Below are 22,701 nucleotides of genomic sequence, written 5' to 3' on the forward strand. Positions count from 1 at the left end.
CTCAATGTCCTAGTTTCTCTCCAAAACATAAATTAATGTAATTGATGCGATATTAAAACACTTTGATTAGTCATCAATATTTAACTAGGCTAATAGGAATAACTCGCTTGTGGTGACTGATAACCTACTACTTTATTAATTCTGATATTTCAGCATAAAGCTGTTAGTAATATGTAAGTTAAGAAAAAAAGAGACTAATCCCACACGAGATTACTTTCCAAGAGAGTATATAAACTGAACCTAAGCCAATATTAGATTTGAAGTAGGAACGCATAAACTTCAGAAGTGTCAATAATTACTCTTAACTTACATTCACAACTGAGTACCTCCACATTCATAAGAGTACGTACCTAAGCTTAGTTAGGCTTACATGACCTTACAAGACCAAACATGAATACATAAATTACTCCAGAGATATTTATTGCATTATACTTCGAATTCCACACGAGAGTTTCCTTTAATAATTATAATCCACCTAATTCTCACATGACCATATTAACATACCTAGAGATAGAGATTCCAATCCATGAGAACACACAACAGATTCCTAGATTACCTAAACTATCGTGATCTGAATGCAATCCTATATGATTTATTTTCACAGTATCTATCCTAGCAACCAATATTCTATTTAGAGACACGTGCCAGAATTCTGTAACGTTGGATGGCCGTAGCCTTGTAGGCTCATTTCTAACAAAAGCAAGTACATAACTATGAATATACTGTAAATTTGCGTAGGGTGCCCTTGTTGTTTAGTCTAAAAATCTAAAAGTTCTAAATCTTGAAGTCCTACACATACATCAAAGAATTGCAACCGTAAATAAACATTGATGATTCTTGTACTTAAAGCTAGACAAAATTTTTATTTCAAACGCGTTCATCATACGCTATAAATAGAGTTGAGTTGATTTTGAGTTTAACGTCTCTTTCAGCAGCGAGGCTATATGAGACGTGGACTTACTAATTAACGTGGAATCCGAACCACACGAGCTCCCACCGGGAATTGAACCTGGGTCTCCAACGCCAAAGTTGCGTACGTTAACCGTTTAGCCACGAAGGAGCTCAGGTTATAAGTAGAGTACAAGTACTAAGAGCCATGATGTAAAGACTAAAGATAAACTGTAATGCACTTACTTATGACTACTGAAAGCTTACATATTCCAGCAATAGAATCTGCAGTAGGAAAAGGTATAAAAAGCATTTTTATCTTATAGAACAACAAGCATTTGGTTAAATTAGACACACATGGAGTGACATTAGTGGTCGAACTGTGTTCTATAGTAAAGAAAGTCCCTTTTGAGCTACGACTTAGTTCGTAGCGTACCACGGCTTACTATTTTCTTCAGATCTATGAAACGCTACAGAGACTCGTTCCAAAGAAAACTACATGGATTTCTTATCGTATTGACTATTAGATTTACTGAAAACTTTAGGTGATTAATAGTCAATAAGATAATTAATCATGTTAATTTAAATTTTGACTACAATTATTGGAAAAGAAAGTTCAAATCTAGTTTATAAAGTTCCTGCTACAGACTAGACTCGTATTTTTTTTTTTTTTTTAAAAATATAAAACAAAGAAAAAACAGTGTGGTATTCTTTTAAGAAAATTTCTCAGCAATTCAGGGCAATCACTGCTAAAAGAACAATGAGTATAGCTTATCCAGACTTAGGCTAGTTTTAGACGAAACATTTATCGTAGCAGATGTGCTGCCAAAAATCTCTATGGCATCAAAAGTATATGGTGCTTTTACACGGTAGCATTATGGTAAGCATCTTGTCGTTACGTAGCAAACAAATCACTGGAGAAAAGCGCAATTATGGCTCCGAAACTAAAAACAGAGGTGTCAGTCGCTATTTCTTCTAAAGCCCTTTGTCGCATATGCTTATTATGATACAAAGAATTTTTAACTTTTTACAAACAAGAATGCTTCTTACATTTTTCAATCAGCATAATAATAGCATCCCTACTCCAACTCATTTTTCTTTACATCAATTCAATTTCCCACACAAAACAAAGAACATGAATACTTGGCATAAAATCTTTCGCTGCCTTTTAACACACCACGGTGCTGCAATTGGACCAGAAATGCTACGAAATAGAACAGATTCTATCGACAAGAAATACTATAGGATATGACATGGCATGGGAAATGCTATAGCATTTGCTACTTTACACGGTAGGATATCGATGATACGATTTTTGCTACTATAAATGCTTCTGTCTAAAACCAGCCTTAAGATGAATTGCTAGTCTTATGGAAACGGCGATGCAAAGTTGAGCATTCAAAAACAAATGCAGAACCGATGGCGCTTCTATTATACTGCCGACTGATGTTGCCAACTCACATAGTAAAAGATAAAAAATCCACCAATAAATAATAATAATAATAATAATAATAATAATAATAATAATAATAATAATAATAATAAACTACTTTGAATCAATCGCACTCCAAAGGATTACTTCCTTACATATCATCATCATCATCATCGAAGATTTTAGATGATTCTCCTTCAGAGGAATCTTTACTGAAATGAATAATCAACGGCTCAACATCATCTTGCAGCTCATCTGCTTTCCACATGTCACTTTCGAGGTTTATCACATGCCTCACGAAGTTCTGCCAATTTTCTGCTGTTATACGCTCAAATGCTTCATGAATTAATTTTTCAATGTCTTTCACTTTGAATGTTGTATTATTTGCCCCAACATAATGTTTTACTTGAGACAATACGAGTTCAATAGGGTTGAGTTCACAGTGATAAGGGGGCAATCGGAAAACAATGTGTCCTAGTTCTTTTGCCCATTCGTCAGGCTTATATTTTTCATATTTAGAACGATGAACGTTTATTAGATCTATCAAATCTTTCTTTAACACATCCTCAACATACTCAATATTGTGCAAGGTTAATCACTGCCACATGTCGTCTTTCGTCCAAGCTGTTTCCTTCGCGACCCAACTAATAATTTTACCCGAGTTTTTCTGGTTTAAATAATTATATACATTCATGACAATAGCCCTTCCTCCGCTCTTCAACACTTGACTACTCTTACGCTTACAAGAGGTGCTAGCTGTAACTTCTTCCGTTTTGATATATTAACACATACGCACGAACCTACGCACACACAGATACACGCGATTTTGTTCCCAGAACAGCATAGTATGTAAATAAACACCGTCAACAAAACGCCGAATGCTCAAAGACCATACTCCACCATACTCTGTACAATAGCAAAAACACAAAAGAGAAGAATTTTATCTGGAGTCCGACATTAGTCATTTAGCGAGACAATAGACGATACAGTAAGTAAGCAATTGGTCCCACCCACCACACCAAACTGTATCCCTATTTCCTGGTGTAGTTTCTGAAACCACTGCTCTTATGAAACCTAACAAATCACAGTCAGTTATGAACTCTCAAAGAAATTCCAATACACATTAAATAAAAGAAGAAATATGAAATGTGTCCTACAGCCATTCTCGCTGAAGCTTCCTTCTCGACGAGTAATCTATCTAATTAATAAATCGAACTCTGATGTACCGACAAAAATTTCATGAAACAGTAGTAGGCCTAAGAAGTTTTACACTTAGCGTTTATTTTTAATAGAAAGCAAATTAACAGTTTTGCAGATATAAATTATGACTGTAGCTGGGTTAAATAATAATAATAATAGTCCTAATAAAACTGAACTACCTCAGAGAAAAATTTCGTACTTGAAAAATCTCCCCGCATACCATTCCCTGAAATTATTACTGCCTTTTTATTCATAGTCCCCCCCCCCCCCGTGAATGAGTGTTTACGCTCGTCGCCTTCTGATCGTAGGCTCCCGGGTTCGATTTCCGGATGGGGACACAAGTGGTTCAGATTCCACGTTAAGCTGTAATCATTTTCTGCTCCCTTTTCAGTGAAATGCAGAAGTGCAACGGGGACTACGAAGCCGTGGCTGCGAGAAAAGCGCACAGAAGACGGTCTGATTGCCGCCGCACACAGGAATTCATGCAACAACTGCAGGAGAATGTGAAGGAGGATCCAGGAAAGGGAATCCAGGCTCTAGCGCGAAAAATGGGTGTTGCCCCGTCAACCATGCAGGTGGCTTTGAACAAGGATCTTGAGAGCAAGAGTGTGCTCCCTGCCATACTGCTGGGAAGACCCTGAAGTGGTCGTCTGACAATTTTTACGACTTCACCGATCTCGACATCTGGCCCCCAAACTTTCTTTATTGCAATCTTATGGATTATTATGTGTGGGGCGTGGTAGAGCAACTAACCAACCGCACTGCCTGCACAACAAAGACCCAGCTGATCGACCGGATTCAGGAGGCATTTGCAGCTCTCCCTCGGGATATCATGAAGGCTGCCTGCTTCAGATTTCGGAGCCGCCTTGAGGCTTTGTAGACGAGAACGGTGACTTTTTCTGAGTGATTTTGCTTTGTCTGATTCTTTTTATTCTGTACACTTTCCATGAGGTCAATACACTTTGGTTTGAAGAAGCTATCTGATTCCCACAAATTTAATTTCATAATTACCCACTTCAGCCTAAAGGGTGTAACTATGAGATGCTGAACTATAATTTAGGTTCCCTGTTTATATAGGTTTCCTAGATTGTCCACCGCTACACAGCTCCTTCAACACGCTTTCGTTCTACCTCACCTGACGTATAACTGACGATTTCAAGCATACCACTAAAAACAGCCGGACGGTGCACATGCATCCTCACTGCTACCAACGGACTCATCTTATACGAGGAGCATACTGAAAGTCGTGAGCAACATTTTTTCACAACCGTAATCCTTATTTGTAAGTAAAACCAAATATATCATCTCAAAGCTACAGACCTTTCTTTCACTTTTCTACAGTCTCCGTTTATTTTTTTTCCCCATCGTTCTGCAAGTCTGAAAATACCCTTGCGATAGAATTCCGTTCCAGCTGCACGTAAACACTGACGCACTGCTTGCCGAATATTCTCCAGTGCCTCGTAGCGATGGTCTCGCATCTGTTCCTTCACAAAATCGAAAAGATGGTAATCATAGGGTGCCATGTCGGGGTTGTACGGAGGATGTAGAAGTGTTTCCCACCCAAATCTCCTGATCTGCTCCGTAATGGTACGTGCAGTATGCGAACTCACACAGCATAGTATTGAACCCTGGCCTCTTTCCCCAGAAGAGGTGCTCTACAAGCCACCATGACCACTTATTTCGAAGATTTTTTTTATTACTTTAGTCAGAAAAAATTGAATCAACATTTGGATTGAAACTGAATTTTGCGTAGGACCTGCAGAAAATTACAGTTATTTACTTTAGATACAAAAAGTACAAGATATATATATATATATATATATATATATATATATATATATATATATACGCGATGCAATAACTAAAAAAAAAAGACCGTTGGATACGCGATGACTGGAGATTGAGATCCAAGTATAATCATTGCAACGATGATTTTTTTCTGGATTATTTATCATTAAAATAAATAAATAATAAAAATATTCCTGTCAAGTATTAGGAATACCAAACTTGAGCATCAAATATTTTATAAAAATAGGTTAACTTTACGCTCCAATTGATGTCCTTATACAGGCGCAAAAAGTAGAACAGGTTTAGATCAGTTTTGCGACAGATAGTGCTGCTGTATCTTTCAAATAAGGCAATCGAGTGATAAACTTCCACTAACCTTGCTAAGTGATCACTACAAGCTAGTTTTGCATCCAATCTGCGTCAACGCATTAGTGGATTGTAATGTTTATACCCACCTATAACAGCACTAGGAAGGCCTGTGTGGCATTTACAGGTGGGTATGCGCATAAAAGAAGATTTCTTTATTCAAACCTTTGCTAATACGACTGTCTGTTGTCATGGTTAAAAGTAGTGCCATTGTCCCTACGTAAAAATACGAATTGGAGCAGGTTTTCTAAAGTTAACCCACAAAAATGACTCGCACAAAATAACCATTAAATATTTACTTATTGATGTATTTGCAAAAAATACTACGTAAATTACAGAAAGAATACTCTGAGTGCAAGGCGGAGAAAAAAAGAAGTGTTAATTTCTTGGATAAAGAACGAAAAAAAAAAATCGTTATAGATACACAATAAGTAAGTGTGAGAGAAGAATTTGTAAAACGAAGAGATTGGGAAGTGACGGGTTTAATGTAATCCATCAACTCAAGGTCTGGGTTCGAAGCAAGAAACCTTAGCACCAAAGATGAGTGCTCTATCATCATATCACCTTGCTCCCGTGCATTAATCTGAAGATTGTATTATATTTTATTTTAAGCATGCTCTTAAAATAACGCCTAAGCTTAAGAAGTAACAAATCAATAATTTACTGAACTTATCATTATTATTACTAAAAAGCAGACACGTTGACTATCACTCCTATAAGATATGAAAAGTTACGTAAGGGAATGACTTAACTATTCCAAAAAAAAGAGTAGTCTCAGTGATAAGGGGTTAAGTTCCAAAGTTGGGCGTCCGTTTCCAGCAAAATTTTTAAAATTTACAGGAAAGATATGGATAATTTGTTCGTTTGTGTGCTTGATAATATATAAGAGCCTCGAAAAATCTGTTTATTTGTTATATATAAGCGGCTATAAACATGGGACTATACGGCAAGCGGAGGGAACTACTTGGCGCAAGGTAACCGAACAGTTGTATTGTGGGAAAGAAACGAGCATTTATGTTATCAACATGGCGAATGTACAAGGGGAATGAACTAACAGTTTTAACATTTGTGAAGTAATACGTTGATAACGAGCAAAATCTTTTAAAAGTTTGTGAAGAGCACGGATTAATGAACCTAATAACAAGTTGCAGAAAGTGTGCAAAGGAGATAACAGCGAAAAAACGTGGCGAAAGCGGACGCCCAACTTCGGAATAAATGCCGTGATAAGCATTAACATTTAATATTTATGGTGGCTAAATGGTAAAAGTCTATGCAAAAAGCCATTTTACAGCAACGTGCTGCGACAGATTCTGATGTGAAACGAACATAACGATGATGTACCCACAAGCATTCACTTTGAAGTTTGTGACCCGTATAATAATATAATAATCACACAAAGAAATAGAACGAGGTTTTTGTTTGCAGTCGATATTCAATTAGCGAAAGAATAACGAAAATGAAGCTTAAATATTAAATTAAAAACGAAAGTTAATGGAACATAAATGCTTTTACTTTTCTTCCGTACATGGTATCCAAATGGCGTAGGTCAATAAAGTGCCCTAAGGTAACACATTCCAATAACTCATTTATCATGTACGAAAGTTATGGTATCCACTTAATCTATTATTGTGGTAGAAATAACACATCTATACTTGCTACAAGCAGTCAACACATAAATAGCAACCGGTATATAGTAATAAATGATTGGATAGTTTTCTGATGAATAAAACTACCTCTCTCTCTCATATTGAGAACTAGGTTTGGTGCAGTTCTACTATACGGATCCACAGGTTGTACACTGTACGGAAAAAATTGGGGAAGTCTTTAATTTGGACATTTTATGTCGAGAACAGAACCCAACAAATCCCTGCGGGGCACTAACCTGTTCCTATCACTACTTCTACTATGAATCCGTAAAGTAAAGCTGCACGCTACGTTTCTTCTCCAGTTGCCAAAACAACATTATAACTTGACGTTACATATAGGGCTACGATTTGGTTTAGCATTTATTAGTAAGATGCTTGTTAATATGATATCTCACGAACTACTCTGGTCTGATTTTATAATTTCGTTAAGAGAAATATTACATTAGAGCCAAAACCTGACTATGTTTCAGCATTATTTTCTATTTCTCCTGAAAGCAGTATCATTAATGCATAATGTGAATAAGATTGCTAAAAGAAATCCACTTTAATTCTACCATTTATTTAAAAATCCAAACAAATAAAAGTTCTTTATTGCCCGCTTGTTTTAATCATACAAGCTATTTTTGGCAACACTGTACGGCATAAACAGTGGCTTATCTCATACAGACATACGCACTATATTTGGAATATATCTAATAAAACGATATTAGTATACCTGTTGTGAGGAGAATTCCATACATACAAACTCGCAACATAAACAATGGATAATAATAAACATGCTCCTACAGACGATACACAAGAATATTCTTTAAGACTTTCTTCTTCTTCCATTCTGACATGATACTTTGATCACGTGATCAAATGACTTCATCCCATTCGCTAGTCCCGCTTCCGTCTTCTGAATGAGAAAATGGCTGCCTGGTCAGGGAGAAGTGTCTCCTTTGTTTAGAATACGTATTTTGTGAAAATAGTAGCTTTTACTAAGATGCCTAGTGCTTCGTTTACGTCATCACGTTCATATGTTAGAAGATCAAGAAGAAAAACAGTTAATAGGATTCCTCTTCCATCCCGAACAAGTTCAGGTAAGTATATAGATAATGTGGGCTTCCATAGTCATAATATTTTATAGTTCGATGAAAGCTCATTGTTTAATGCTATTTTGCTTAATGCTAATTCAGGACATGCTGCAATTTGATAATACTGTTTTCCTATTTGTGGCTTGGCTCTACTACGATATTTATAAGTTTTAAGTGTAGGTATTTAGAGTTAAATAGCCGAAGAAAGCTTGATAAGGGAGGCTTGTTTTCCATTCGATGGAACCATAACAACAGCACGTAATGGAGCTCGGGTTGATATTGCGAAATGAAATTGTCCTTGGAGTTTAGAAGAATGCAAAAAAAATATCCTTAGAAGCCAAGAATCTCAAAAGGTTTTGTATAAAATTATATAAAAAGGATAAATAACCATGATAAGCGATCACTTCCAAGTTAATTGTTTTGATGGATTGAAGGGGACTGCCTTCCATCCATCAAATATTAGTACCTATTCCTCAGATCTTAATTAAACAAATACGTAATTTTATTTTTTAAGAAATAATAGTAGAAGAGTTTATTAAGGATGAGATTCTCAGAGTAATTGTGGCTATAGTTCTCAGCTTTAGATCTGTTATATATAACAGTTACGTAATATAGAATATCGGGCTTGATGGAATGAGCCAAGGACGGGATTACAGTTGTGGGAAGATAACAGTAATATGAGCTCCCACTCACTTGATAATAAGTATGCGATCGATAAATCCGAACGGATTCATTGTTTTAAAATGTTATGATTAACAGATAAATAGTTATTAACATAAAATCCACCTTTCACATTGGTTGACGATTCCAGTGTCTGACGTAATGCATATGGTAAATTTTTAAGGCAAGGCTGAATACTGTAATATACTTAGGGAAAGTCAGTATTTGTTAGTATGCACAATCGAGTGAATAAAATCACTTAATTTATTCACACGTATGTTAAAAAAAAAAAAAAAAAAAAAAAAACATGCATAGCCAATATTGTATTCTTACCCTGATATCCAGTCTATCGCTTCGATTAATCTTTCTAAAATCCAAAATAAAACATTTAGTTTTATGTCCCACCAATATATCTTTTAGGCTAAAGGAGATAGGAATTTAATGAAAGTGAATGTTTCTGAAACGGTAAAGTGTCAATGCAGGAGGAATCAGGAGAACCCCGTGAAAACCATTGGTTCCACAAACTCATGTTCCCCGGAATTAAATCTGGGACTCCTAGCATCAGCTTTTTATAGTCTATTCTTTTGGTCTCCAATGTGAAGGAACTAGCTATCAGACTTTTGGTGTTAACAGACGTAGTGACTCTATTTGCTTTCGATAAACGAACTAAAATGCCTGAAGACAGAATACCCGGGGAAAATTTAACGAGAGTTGATTTTTTTCTTAAAACAACATATGCTAAATTTTGTCAGACAGGAAGTTAACAACACTGTTGTGTTTGCTACGCGTAGATGCAATTTTGTGAAATAGCTGCACCTGTGAAGATGTTGCGTACGCTTGATGCATTATAAATAAATAAACATTTTTGAATAGACATTTTGAATAGTGAAAAAACTTACATAAGAACAACAAAATTAGGTATTTTTAGTCCTAATAAAACATACCGTACTTTAATGTTTATCGTTGTTGAAATAATGTATACCGTATATATATATATATTATTATTATTATTTTATTAACATGAAGCTATTACATTTTGATTGTACGAAGTTCATCAATAGACTCCATCTTTTGCAACAATATTGTTTTTGTTTATCGTACTAACCTCTAATTATATAACAATATGTACAAAATTGATTTGTCTTTAGTCTTGAAATCAGTATGATTAATTTCTTCGTGCATAATGATAGTGAAAAATGCACGACTGGGCCGAATTTCGAGCCCGCGTTTACAATAGCCTTACATTTTGTAACTGTTGGAGTCGTAGTTTGTTTCCTAGACATGGAGTTAAATACTGTTCTAGTGAAAACTATAATGTTAGATAATAAATTAATGTTTTCATTTCTTGTATAATATACTGTTGTGCAAAATAATAACGAGAATAAAGTAATGTATTGCAGCGTATTTGGATTGTATTAAAAGACCATAATTTCGATGTCTTGAGAATCTGTCCTCAATCTTGACATCTTTTTGAGACAAATAGTACCTTTGAAGTTGTGAATTGAGTTACCGGTACGAAATTTTCATATTCCATCTCAATTTCTCCATCAAAAATATTAAACTTGAGAACTCACAATGCAGTGCCACAGTACTTCTTTAAAAATATTTTATAGTACATTGTGATTCCCGGTTGCAAGAGTTACTAAATTTTCAAGTGGAGTTCATTATTTTTTAATGAAGAAAGTCATAGACGGAATATGTAAGATTTGGTAACTCTGTTTACAATTTCAAAGGTACTGTTGGCCGCGACAAAAATGCTAGTGATTTTGAAGATATCAAAACTATAGGTTTTTCAATAAAATCCAATAACGCTAAGGTATGTTACTTTTTCTCTTATTATTTTATACTGTGTTACATATTATATAAGAAATTGAGAAAATAACTCACTTGTTTCGTACACTGTAATATTTAGAGCTGCAAACCAAGTGATAGCTGACATAAATTGTTAAAGAGCGATCTCAATACGGTACTGAAAATATGAGTGTGAGCAAGGGTCAATCTAAGTGGTGTAGTGGTTGGCGCACCGACACGGTAAGCCGGAGTCCTGAATTCAATTGTCGACCCGTCGCTTCCCCCCCCCCCCTCACTAAATTCATTACTTTCGGGTTATATACCAGGGTGGAATTAAACTTATTTTCCAAGCCCGAAGCGTCGGAGGGCTCAAGTCGACCAGTGGATTAGTAGTAATTATTTGTACAAAAATCTTGATTAGCTGACATTGAAGTATGAGCATGATAGGAGGAGTTGGATATTTAGGATAAATGTAAACGTTTAGGATAAGTGTTAGCATGTTGGGTATTTAGGATACAACAGTAATCATAATAGTGCAGCAGAGTAGTAGCTTTGGAGAAAATGTCCAAATTTTAAGTGATTTTCAGTTAGCATAAGAACATTATGTAAAGTAATATAAGTTAATGTTTACTAATTAAAAGAACAATTACAGGATTTCAGACAGTGAAAGTCTCTTCACTATCGACGTGTAGTTTGTTGGTTGTAAAAGGAAATAAAATTATGAATAGCCTAACATTCTGAAATCCAGCGGAAATTTCCAGTGTATTGCTGCTTTCAATATTTCACAAACGTAGAGCTAGTAGAAATTACGGAATTTACAGAACACTGCTTTGTCGTCGAAGAGGATGTTTATTTCATTTTATGCAATTCGCAGGGCGTCTATCGGTCACAAAGTCAGAAAACGGTTATGCAAGTCAAGAAATTTAGGTTTTGGGTCACTTTTGACTGGAAAATTTCGTCTATACAACGTCAATATTCACCACCAAAGATAGCTATGGTTGCCTTTAGATGCTACCAAATCGCAAGCAAGCGTGCTTCTATCGTATGCATGAAAATTTGCACCTAATTCGCACCTAAATTCGCTCTTAAGTATGTTACAAAAAATTATGGTTTGGTAAGGAAAGGGTCACGAAATTTCATTTTGGAATTGTAGACACCCTGAATTCGTGATTTTTTTAGATTTGAAATTGCTTCAAAAGTGTTCGGATATTTGTCTGTTACAATGGAGTTCTGTTTTATTTTAAATAAATAAATGATTTGAATTATCTGCGATGATGATGAAATCGCTTTCTTTGCAATATTTTTATTCTGGCTCGGGATTTGGAATTTCGAATTCCTACCCTCGAAATAACGGTAGTTTGCGTTTTTGTCGAAAATGGCTTTAATGATTTTGTTTATATTTCGTAGATTGATATTTTATTGACAAAACCTTGTAATATAAGTCGTTTTTCTGGGAAAATCCAGAAGGGATAATATTCTCTTGGGGTTGAGTTTTTTACGGTAATGTTCTGAAAAACAACTTAACAAATTTGTTCATGTTTCATTAACAATCCTACGATATAAAATAATCATTTATCTTGAAAAAAATCTAACAAAGAAAGAAAACTTGATGGAGAAATTTACTCTCGGGGTGATTTGTTTCGTACAGTTTTCTCGACAGCAACTTAAGCTGACAACTGTTCATAAATAAATACTTTCGTTAATAACTTCATATATATAATTTTCCGTGGAAAAGGGCGAGAAAGAGTAGGTTACATTTTTTTCGTCCGACTTTTGAGGCACATTATTAGTCAGTCATTGTCGTAGAGGAAAACTAGGTTCAAGATTTAGACGGATTTACATTTCAAGACTGTACATGCGTAAAAAGAGGATTCTGTTCGTTCCTATGTACAGAACAATGTCGATAAGTGTATCGTAGCGAAATTTAAACATTCTCCAGGGACTATTCGAATTTTCTTTACACCAAAATACAAGAATGGAAACTACTGTGTTAGTCAATTTTCCAAATAAGTATTTCGTTAACGGTATCAGGTTGTAAATACTTCATATCAGGCTGTCTAAGAATATTAAGCCTTTGGAAATCAGCATTGGAAATACATTTATTGTGATATGAAAATATTTTACAAAACCATAAATGCACTATTTTGTTCCACGACTTCTACCATTTTTCTGCAACACCATAATACTGACGTCGCTATAAAACTTCTGTGGTTTCTGGGGAGGGGTGTGTGTGTGGTTTTCACAGTCCTCTTTTAAAACTAACTTAACACCATTTAGACAATTCTGCAAAAGACCGAAACAAATGATAGTCTGGCGGTGCCAGATACGGACTATATGTTGAATGCAATAAAATCTCCCAGCCAAGTTATTTCATTTTCTGACAGGTTGTCAAAGATGTATGCGGTCTGACATTGTGCGCGTGTTATAGACACACTTTGTGTTGAGCAGTTCCGACTTTTTTTTTTTTTATTATTAGGACTTGCTAATTGTTGACAGTATAGATTCGAGTCTAGTCGTTCTGCCTGACAGCAGAACCTCGTAATTCACAATGATCTTTCAGTTCCATCAAAGGCATTGCATAACCTTCGTAGGCGTCAGTATGGGTTTTGCCGCGGATTGTGGAGCTTCTGTTCGCTTTGACCATGATCTTTTTTAGCACATTGTTGTCGTAATTTACTTTGCATCACTCATGATCAATTGCGTCAGAGATTGATTAATTTCGTTAGGTTTCAATAGAGAATCGCGGATAGCAGTTCGATCGAGTGAAGGTTTTGGAGTCAGATACTGTGGCACCCAAACGTCGAGCTTCGTTTTGTTGTCAAGTTTTTTCCAAATAATTTAACACTGTTTGATGATGGGTGTTTAGGTTCTTGGCGATGTCATGACTGCGTGCTTACCAGTCTTGCTCGACTCTTACCAGAATCTCATCCACTTTTACTGTGATCGGTCGCCCACAGCAGGAGCACCTTGGACATCGAAATTTCTAGAACGAAAGCGGCTGTACCATCTGTAGGCATTTGCTGACGTATCTTGCCTACAATTAACTATCAAATGACATTAAGCTTGAGCCGCAACGACCCATACTGTGAGATTTGCGACATTAGCGTCATCTCGCGCCCAAAAAGCTCAATTTTTAGACTACCTAATAGTAACCTCTCTGCAACAGAATCTCATTTACGGGCGAATGCAGCAGTTAATGGATGATTTCATTTGAACATGGCATTAATTCTTTTCTTTCTGAAGAATCCATCAAGAGCTTTTACTGGTAAAATGAGTCGACTTGAGGTAGACATTTACGATACCGCTAGTTGCAATTTTATTAGTATACTTCAGTTTCATTAGAAAAAATGAAGCATAAATGATTTAATTTTAAGAAATGAGAACAGGAAAGTGTGTGCGTTGGCCTTTACGTTTTCAATGTAAAACTTTAAACACAGTTACTGTGTACTTGTGGGCAGGTTATATTTTCAGTAAGATGCGTGAGTCCTTGATTCGATCCCACCTCACACCAAGTAGGCTTTGTGGTGGACGAACATCATGCGCGTGGATTTTCTCGGGTGGGTTCTTTCCGAGAGGATCCCCTCATTTTCTTCTTCACCCCACTATTTTGTTCAATGTTTTCATCACCATTTCCATTAGCGTCAATGTATGAAGAGACTTCAATTTTTTTTTTAATGGTAAGAACGGCTGTGGGATCTTTTTTGTAAATAAATAAATAAATATATATATATATATATATATATATATTACGTTATAATGTATGTAATTGTTTTATTAGCCTAAATAACACATTTGTTAAGTAATGTAGATATAGTAATGTAGATGAACACTGTATTATCTGTAAAAAAAAAAAACTTCCTAGGAAGTTCATATAGTATGCATCAGAAAATTAATGTTAACAGTTGATAAAGATAAAAGTAATTACTTGTTTTTGGATTATATTTATATAGCTATATATAAAATCCGAGAACAATTATTTATTTTCTTCCATATAAAAGAAAAAAAACTTACAATAATTAGACGTGTTTGTAACATACTTTAAAAAAAATAAATAAATAAATAAATAGATCACACGTTCTGGATATAAAGATTCGCCCAAAGGATTCCAATTTACGTAAAAATTAAAGTTTCTAGGATACAGCCTTTGATCAAAGTAACATGATAAAGACCTTGCTCAAGATAAGTATGTTCCAAATTCAGTTCAAATTGTTCAGACGTTTTCGCGTAATGCGATCATAGACAACAACGTCCTTTCAATGTGGCGACAAGATACGAAGATATATATATATACATATATAAAAATCGAATGAATCACTCCGTCATTTTTCTTCGGAGTCATACAGAACCTTAAGTAAGACCTTCTTACAACTAGTTCTTATATTCTCAGGATTCTCATCAACCTGGAAAATTCAGGGAATTTCTTGAAAAGCTGCAAAATAACTGGAAAAGTAAGGAAATTTTAAGCACAGGTTCTTACTTCGAAGAACCTATTTCTCTTTTTGCCGTACTGGCTATTCGGTAGGGTTATTTTATAAAATAGTTTGTTTTGTAAATCTTCTCTACCTACACACAACACACCGTATACATGTAGATGCATTCTAAATGAGGAATCCTCTGGTCGAGAAAAATGTAGGTGGAAATTTGTAAATTATGAGCTGGAAAAGTTAAGAAATTCTTGCTTGCTAAATAAGTGGGAGCCGAGATTGTATTCTTTTCTCAATAGTGGTGCTTGAACATTCATCCTTAAGTTTTTGATATATACAGCTGCGTATCTTTTCCAGTGGTATAGGTATTTATTTCCGACATATAACACTTCGTAAATTCCCTAAATTAAGTGCACTAACAGAATTTTACTAACACCCACGATATATAATGCCCCCCATAAAACAAGAATTTTCAGGAACGCCGAAACATATGACCGTTTACTTTTAATGAAGAACTTACACACCGTTCCTTTTTCTTAACTTGACGAGATCGTGAGATACTCAGTTTTTCGCATAAATTATGACTCGCCCACCTGTTTCCTTCTTAGGATATGCATTTTAATCAAAATAATATGATAAAAACAGTTAAATGTAGTTGATAACCATATCCAAAAATTTTATTTCATGTGGTTTAGTCGTTTTCTCGTGATCTGATCACACGCAAGATCAGTTTCACTTTTATATAACTGCTTGTAATACTTGATACTATTCGCACTTTGATATTAGTCGCATCTTCTTATAACTTACACATTATATAGGAACTTCATGCAGTCACAATATTACACAAGGTAACATGACTTACCTTAGGTTTTTCCTCAAAAACTAGTAAGTTGTAAAGTTCAAATGCTTAAGTCTGATTTTTTAACAAGAATAAACAGTATTACGATAAAACTATGAGATGCTGATAACTAAAAATTGAATTTTACTCTTTACAGCAGAACCTTGTGAACTGCCATTGCAAGTGCCAAATCAGAGCATTCCAGCAGCTGGTTCCTCGGGTTCAACACCTGCAGCAACTTCATCGTCAGGATGTGGCAACTCTAACACGGGGACGAGTCATCACCCGCCGTATGACCTACGGCGGAAATCTCCTCATCATGAGGGACCCCAGCCAAGTACTAGTACTGGGCCTAATGGATATTTGGCTTCCATGCTTCCTGCGCGGAAAAGGCCCAGAAGAACATGTTCTGTGACAAACGAAGGTAGCTATATTTTTTTACGCACTTATTAAATTTAGTGAGGTAAAGATAGATAATTTTAGTATAATGTATTTGTAGATACATATACAATCTGAGAGATGTAAGGAGAGATGCAGGATTTTCTGAAAGTGTGGAGTGGGCCATTTAATTTAAAAATGATAAATGTTAAGGATGGTTATAATGTAGAAATTATCGATATGGGTGACAGGAAATTTTATGGGTGCACAGTCAACAAGATTTACCATTTCGAATCACTTCATTTCTTGAAACGGGGAAAACGTCCTGCGGTAAATGTTTGAGGGCTAGAATTTATAGGAAGTACATAAGAAAATCAGTTTTGAAATTTGTTCGAGGTAAGAGAACTATATAAAGGATACTTATTTAAGGATACTTATTTTTTCTTTCTTTTTATTTAATTAATAATTTGTAATAATAGAATTAACTTATGTACTTACTCTGTTCTTTCTTATTGCGTCTAGAATTAAATTTATGAGCAAGTTTAATCCCAGACGCAATAAAAAGAGAATAAGTGCACGACATGTCTGTTATTGCAAATTATTATGTAATGGATAATTTGTTATTTGCAGAAGTAATTTCACTTAAGGAGTTCTCTTAAATTCTGATCTTACAACATGTATGACATGATCCTGTTCCCGTTTGAAAACTCTAAAATGATTGAAAAGTGATGGACGATGTTGACAGATCCCTCTCTACCCATATCAATTGTTTCTACTCAACAACTATCTTTAGCACTTAAAATTTTGCAAATAAAAATTAGCCTGAGCTACTCGATGCACTCTGTATATTACCTTATTTTAAAGACCCAAACGTATTTGCGAAGCGTTATCGTATACCTTCTATCCTTCTATAATGTTCTATGATGAGTGAGTTTTCTCTGTTTTCTGGTAAGTGTTTTCCATGCCCATTTCAGGGTTTCTATTCCAGCTATAATTGACCTTTGCTACATATAACGCAAGATTTCAGGAGTTGGAGGAAGAGCGAAATAGGAAGAAAATTAGAACAATCAATCAAATTGAAGAGCGGACTCAAACAGATGATCAGAATGTAGCAAGACCTGCAGTGTTATATTTCTTGTCAATGAAAAACTGAAGCAGTATCGTGAAGATAAATAGTAACTGTAGTAGAGTTGCAAGACTTGTTATAAAACGTTCACAGAGATACCAACAACAAGTGATTCAAACATATGTTCCAGCAGAAGCCATTCAGAAAAGGAAAAATTCTACGAAGAGGATAAAGTGTAATGTAATAACAAAGAAAACATGAAAGATTATCATAGGAGACATCAATGCCAGATTCTGATAGCAAGGATCAGCTGAAAAATCAATAGGAAATTTCAGATATGGCGAATGAAACGAACATGCAAGGTAGAATTCGCGTAAGCTGGAATGAGTGTAAAGTAAAAGAGCAAACAAAAACGATTATATCATATGGAACAAAAGATACTTGATTGGAGAGTACAATGTTCTAAACAGGTTCTCCACGGGAAATAACCATCGAATGATAAAGTTTAACCTATCATGTGAAAATCAAACTGAAAAGAAATAGATCAACAGAAGCTTGTAGAAAGAAAGATTTGTTTTGTTGCACCCTGAAGAAGATATGGATGTTCCAGAAGCTAATAAGGATATCAGAAATTCTGATGGATACAGCTGCGAAAGTAGGAATTAATACAACTTAAAAAAAAAATCTGGAGAAACACACTATCTGATGCAAAGATGAGGAGTGCAGGTTAGTAGCGACATACTAAATAGATTATTTTAAACTTTGCAAGACAGTATGAAAATGTATTATTGAAGACAATGGGCCTTAAGAAGTCAAAGCAGAGCTTCAGCAATGAATGGAAGCACATAGTAGCGCTGAAGAAAGAGGACAGCACAATCATTAAAAACTACTGAGAATTATTGAAGGAGATTATACTATTCTACAGCAAGTTATAGGCAAGCAATTAATCGGAAGTGAAAGCAAAAATAAAGGAGAAACAGGGGTACCCTGCCCTGCAGAAGAGGAGGTACATAATATAAAGAAAGTAACAGAAGATGATGAAATTACATTAGACGTGTTAAAGAAAGCTGATGAAAAAAGTGGAAAAATTCATATTGCAGCTTTTATACTAAATGTTTATGAAGTGGATGAGTTCCTGAGGCTATACAATTACAGACCTATAAGTCTTTTTCTGTGAAATTTACAAATGTTTACAAGGTATTAACGCTCCGATTGGGAAAACACACTTTACTCATCGGCTGGATTTAGTACTTAAGGGGAACTGATAAAGTCGTCAAACAAGTATGAATTACCCTTATAAGCAACGCTCATTGATGTGAAGTATTTTTCGATTCAGTCAAGCCTTCGGTAGCACTTTAATTGAGTAATGTCCAAGAAACATATAAAATCATGGATAACATGCACAAAAACGCCAATGGAAAAATCCAACTGTTCGACTGAACAAAGGCTTTAGGTATTGAGAAGGGAGAACGATAGGGTGATACTATTCTTCTAAGCTTCCTACAAAAGTACTTGGATGTGTATTTTGATCTCTCAACTGAGAGAGCAAAGGGATAAATGTAAGCAGGGTGCATCTGACCCAACTGAGATTCGCTGATAACATCGTTCTCTTCATGAACAACAACACAAAACTTCAAGATATGATAGAAGAATATTTTAATGTACGTAACTGATTTATGCTGTTACATAAAAAGAATCGATTTATCCAACAACGCTAACATACGCTTGAGATGTGAGAAGCATTTAGCAAGTTTTTTGCTAACCGTGGAAAGTGGAAGTTTCCGTTGAAACAGTATTGAATCTTAATGAAACATGACGCATTTGTGAGTAAGTCCGTTTTCTAATTCGGTACAATAGAACAACTTAATTTTAAGTGCAGTGAATTCGAATTGAATATGAAAAAGACGAAAGTGATGTTCGCAAGATAGTCAAGGTTAAGTTTACAGTACGGAATTGAAAGTGGATAGCTAAATCTACGTAGGACAGAAGATGCCTATTAACATTATACAACTTAAAGAAATAAACAGACGTATTAAGATAAGTTGGAGTGCATTCGAAAGGAATCGCCTCTTATTGAAAAGTAAATTGCTAGTGTATCGAAAGCATAAATTTTTCAGTGAATGTATTCGGCTTATTTTAACACACAAATCGGACGTGACACTAGCAAAATCAAACATTTACCCGTCTGCAGACCGCATAACGAAACCTGGAGGGTAAAAATCGGAAAAGACTTACATAAATTAAACTGACGATCGGGATGAGAGATACTATCGTAAAAATGAAGGTGTTGAATTGACAGTAGATCAGACATTGTGCAAGAAGGGTAAGGCAAAGTATTGTGCAATAGAACAGATTCTTCAGTTACACCTTAACGAAGGAAACGTTCCCTCCTCGATGTTGCATCCAACTAACGAGAACGCTGCACAATGCACATGCTGAAAGCTTTTGACGACTTAGAACAGTATGTCTGTGTGTCACATATTCCATTGAATTTGATACTTTGTTAAATAAATAAACTGCTATTATTACTTTAATTTGTATAATATAATATACAAATATTATAATATTTTTTCAGGAAGAAGTAGTAATCCTTTAATCTAAAATTACGGTAGTAGTATATGTATTTAATTTGAAAGAAGCAATGCATATTTATAAAAAATTCCTCAAAACATCTCCTCCTTTACCGATCATAAATCTCTTATAGCTACAGTAAAGGAACTTAAGATTACTTTTTCTGTTTCTGTTGATCCAAATAGGTATGTTATTTGTACGTATCCTTTAATATTCACTTCCTATTTCTAGGCTCGTCTACCACATCTCCTACTGCAGCACATTATTTACAATACGAATTGCCAGATGAAGTTCTTTTGACGATTTTCAGCTATTTGCTGGAACAAGATTTGTGTCGAATAAGTCAAGTGTGTAAGAGGTTCCAGTCAATTGCCAATGATACGGAACTCTGGTAGGTATTTCTTGATTTGCGAGGCCAACTCAAAGCAAAGAAGAAAGATTTACTGTGTGAAATCAATCTGGATTTCCGTGGTAGTATTAGAAGATCAGGTATGGTGATAAATCTATAGGGAACAAAATGTGACGATTCCGTTCGTCCAGTAAAAGAAAAAATGATTTTAAAACTAATGCCAGTGATTGATTTCAACTGTACATTTTTCTGAACATAAGAATCTGGTTTTAAATCTTGTACGAAGTTTTTTGTGGGGAAAAAATTGTGACTGTAAAATGATTTACGGGAAAATAAGTTAAACGACGTAAATTACAGTGAAACTTCTGTCAGGCGACCACTTCTCTTTACGGTCTTTTAATAAGAACCGATGTAAGATTAATGCATTTTAAATCTATGTTCAACGACCACCGGTCAGTTTCGTGATCACTTCTTGGTTTCATGTATAAATTTGGCAAAATGCATTCTGCAAAGTCGAAACACCACTTAATCTAATTTCCGCCTGCTTGTTACCTGGAACTGCTTTGCTTCCGGGTCAAGCAAGTCACGTACGAACAGTTAGAAGCGATGAATGTTCGTAGTTGTATGACAGGGTGGAGGTCACTCATCCACTCTGTTCTAAAGTGTGTTGCAGCAAGATGAAAAGTGTTGTGTGTCGAGAAAGTAAGAAATTATCGAATTAGAATATGAAAATAAATTCAAATATTAGTTTTTTCGTAAATTGAGCTGAAATAGACCGAACTTAAATATCTTTTCTTAGAGTTATAATTGTTCCATACAAACTCTGAAGTTCCTTAAAAAAATAAAAAATTAAGTAATGAGAATGCTTATTGTATTTTTCTTCTTGTCCTTAGAAGAGAAAGTCAAATGGAAATAATGAGAATAGTGAAGACAGATCACTTTAAAGTTACTCAATGTTACTACCATCACTACCTGTTATCACCCTTTAACCTCACCTGGTCTATCAATCTCACGCATTGACTTCGAGAGTGAGTGGGTTGAGAGTGCCCGTGGGCCAGACGTACTGAAAAAAGTAGAGGAATTACATCAAGTGGCAATTTTATGACTGCGATGAGAGATCGCGTATTGTTGACGTATTTCACACACTTATAGACTTACTTGGGAGGGTTGTTACTCGGGAAAAATGTAGAAAGCCGAGACAGCTTAATATGATGTTTTTGTACAGTCAGATTAATTCCAGGTGGTGAAAAACAGTGGTTGGTTAACTTTAGATCCCCTTTCAGCATACGAGAGTCACTGTTTAAAGTGAGATCCGAACCACTACTCAAACATACGTTAGTGTAGTTAATGTGGGAATAAAATATGTGAGTTTTAATTCAAACAGTTTGTTCGAAGGAAATTGGTATCCACATTTACATTACAGTACTGTGAGTATTTTGAATCCTTTGCAACGGTGTATTTTAAAATGTTAACTCCTATTTAATTTCTTAATGCGTTGTTTTAGTGAAACTGCGGTGGTCTCTTAATAGAAGTTTCATTATACGTTATTTCAATCGTCTTGGTTCTATGTTACTGGTTGGTTTGGATAGGGTTAGTTTTTTTAAAAAAAGAAAAAGTTATGAATCTCTAAAATACGAAGAATTCTCTAAAATCAGTTACATCAGTTAAAATTATAGAAGTGCAAAGATTGAAAAAAAAATAACTAGAAATAATAATCAAGGTAAGAACTTTCATATGTGAGGTAGAAACTGACCCGTTGAGTGTTCTGTGTTAGTATAAGCTGCTTACCTTTCAAGACCACTGACTCCTTAATTAGATAGAGCTGTTAGAGAATTTTAGATACTGTAGAAAATAAGTAAATCAGAAAGATAGTTCTTCTTTGCAAAAGCTTCAATAGCAGGAGAAGTTATCTTTCTCTGTGGTCTATCTTCTGTAATAACTGATCTTCTCTAACTGTTCTGAGGAGGTGGCAGGCTGTTAAAAGCAGTGAAATACAAGAAACTCAAAAGTGATAGAACACTGAATAGGTGAAGTTACAGTCTTAAATATATGTTAGTTTGAAATGAGGTAATTTATGTAGTTCCGAATATGCGTTTTTTGCGAAGAATTATAAACGTAATAGTCTCCTAGTTGCATTGTATTCATGGAAGGTGAGGTATACTTTACATTGAAAATGAGATGTGTTGATTGACTAAATATTTTAGTTATGGACATGATAATGAACACTA

The 22,701-nt window shown here is 35.1% G+C and overlaps 2 protein-coding genes across 4 annotated transcripts in view; one reads left to right on the forward strand and one right to left on the reverse strand.

Moving 5' to 3' along the window:
* Positions 1–8,279, reverse strand: part of Sras (Ras converting CAAX endopeptidase Sras) — a 36,172-nt gene extending 27,893 nt beyond the window's left edge. Inside the window, exon 1 of one of the 2 annotated variants that reach the window (XM_081730372.1) lies at positions 8,036–8,279. In XM_081730372.1, coding sequence (XP_081586498.1) covers positions 8,036–8,151 — 116 coding nt within the window. In that variant the 5' untranslated portion in view covers positions 8,152–8,279. The remainder of the gene's footprint in view (positions 1–8,035) is intronic. The other variant, XM_081730371.1, reaches the window with a different exon arrangement.
* Positions 8,199–22,701, forward strand: part of FBXO11 (F-box protein 11) — a 51,307-nt gene continuing 36,804 nt past the window's right edge. The window contains exons 1-3 of one of the 2 annotated variants that reach the window (XM_081730369.1): positions 8,199–8,402; positions 16,270–16,533; positions 20,356–20,515. In XM_081730369.1, the coding sequence (XP_081586495.1) occupies positions 8,306–8,402; positions 16,270–16,533; positions 20,356–20,515 (521 nt within the window). In that variant the 5' untranslated portion in view covers positions 8,199–8,305. Of the gene's footprint in view, positions 8,403–16,266; positions 16,534–20,355; positions 20,516–22,701 lie in introns of both variants that reach the window. The other variant, XM_081730368.1, reaches the window with a different exon arrangement.

Source organism: Thermobia domestica, chromosome 11 (genome assembly GCF_964235325.1).
Source record: "Thermobia domestica chromosome 11, izTheDome1.hap1.1, whole genome shotgun sequence".
NCBI classification, from domain to species: domain Eukaryota; kingdom Metazoa; phylum Arthropoda; class Insecta; order Zygentoma; family Lepismatidae; genus Thermobia; species Thermobia domestica.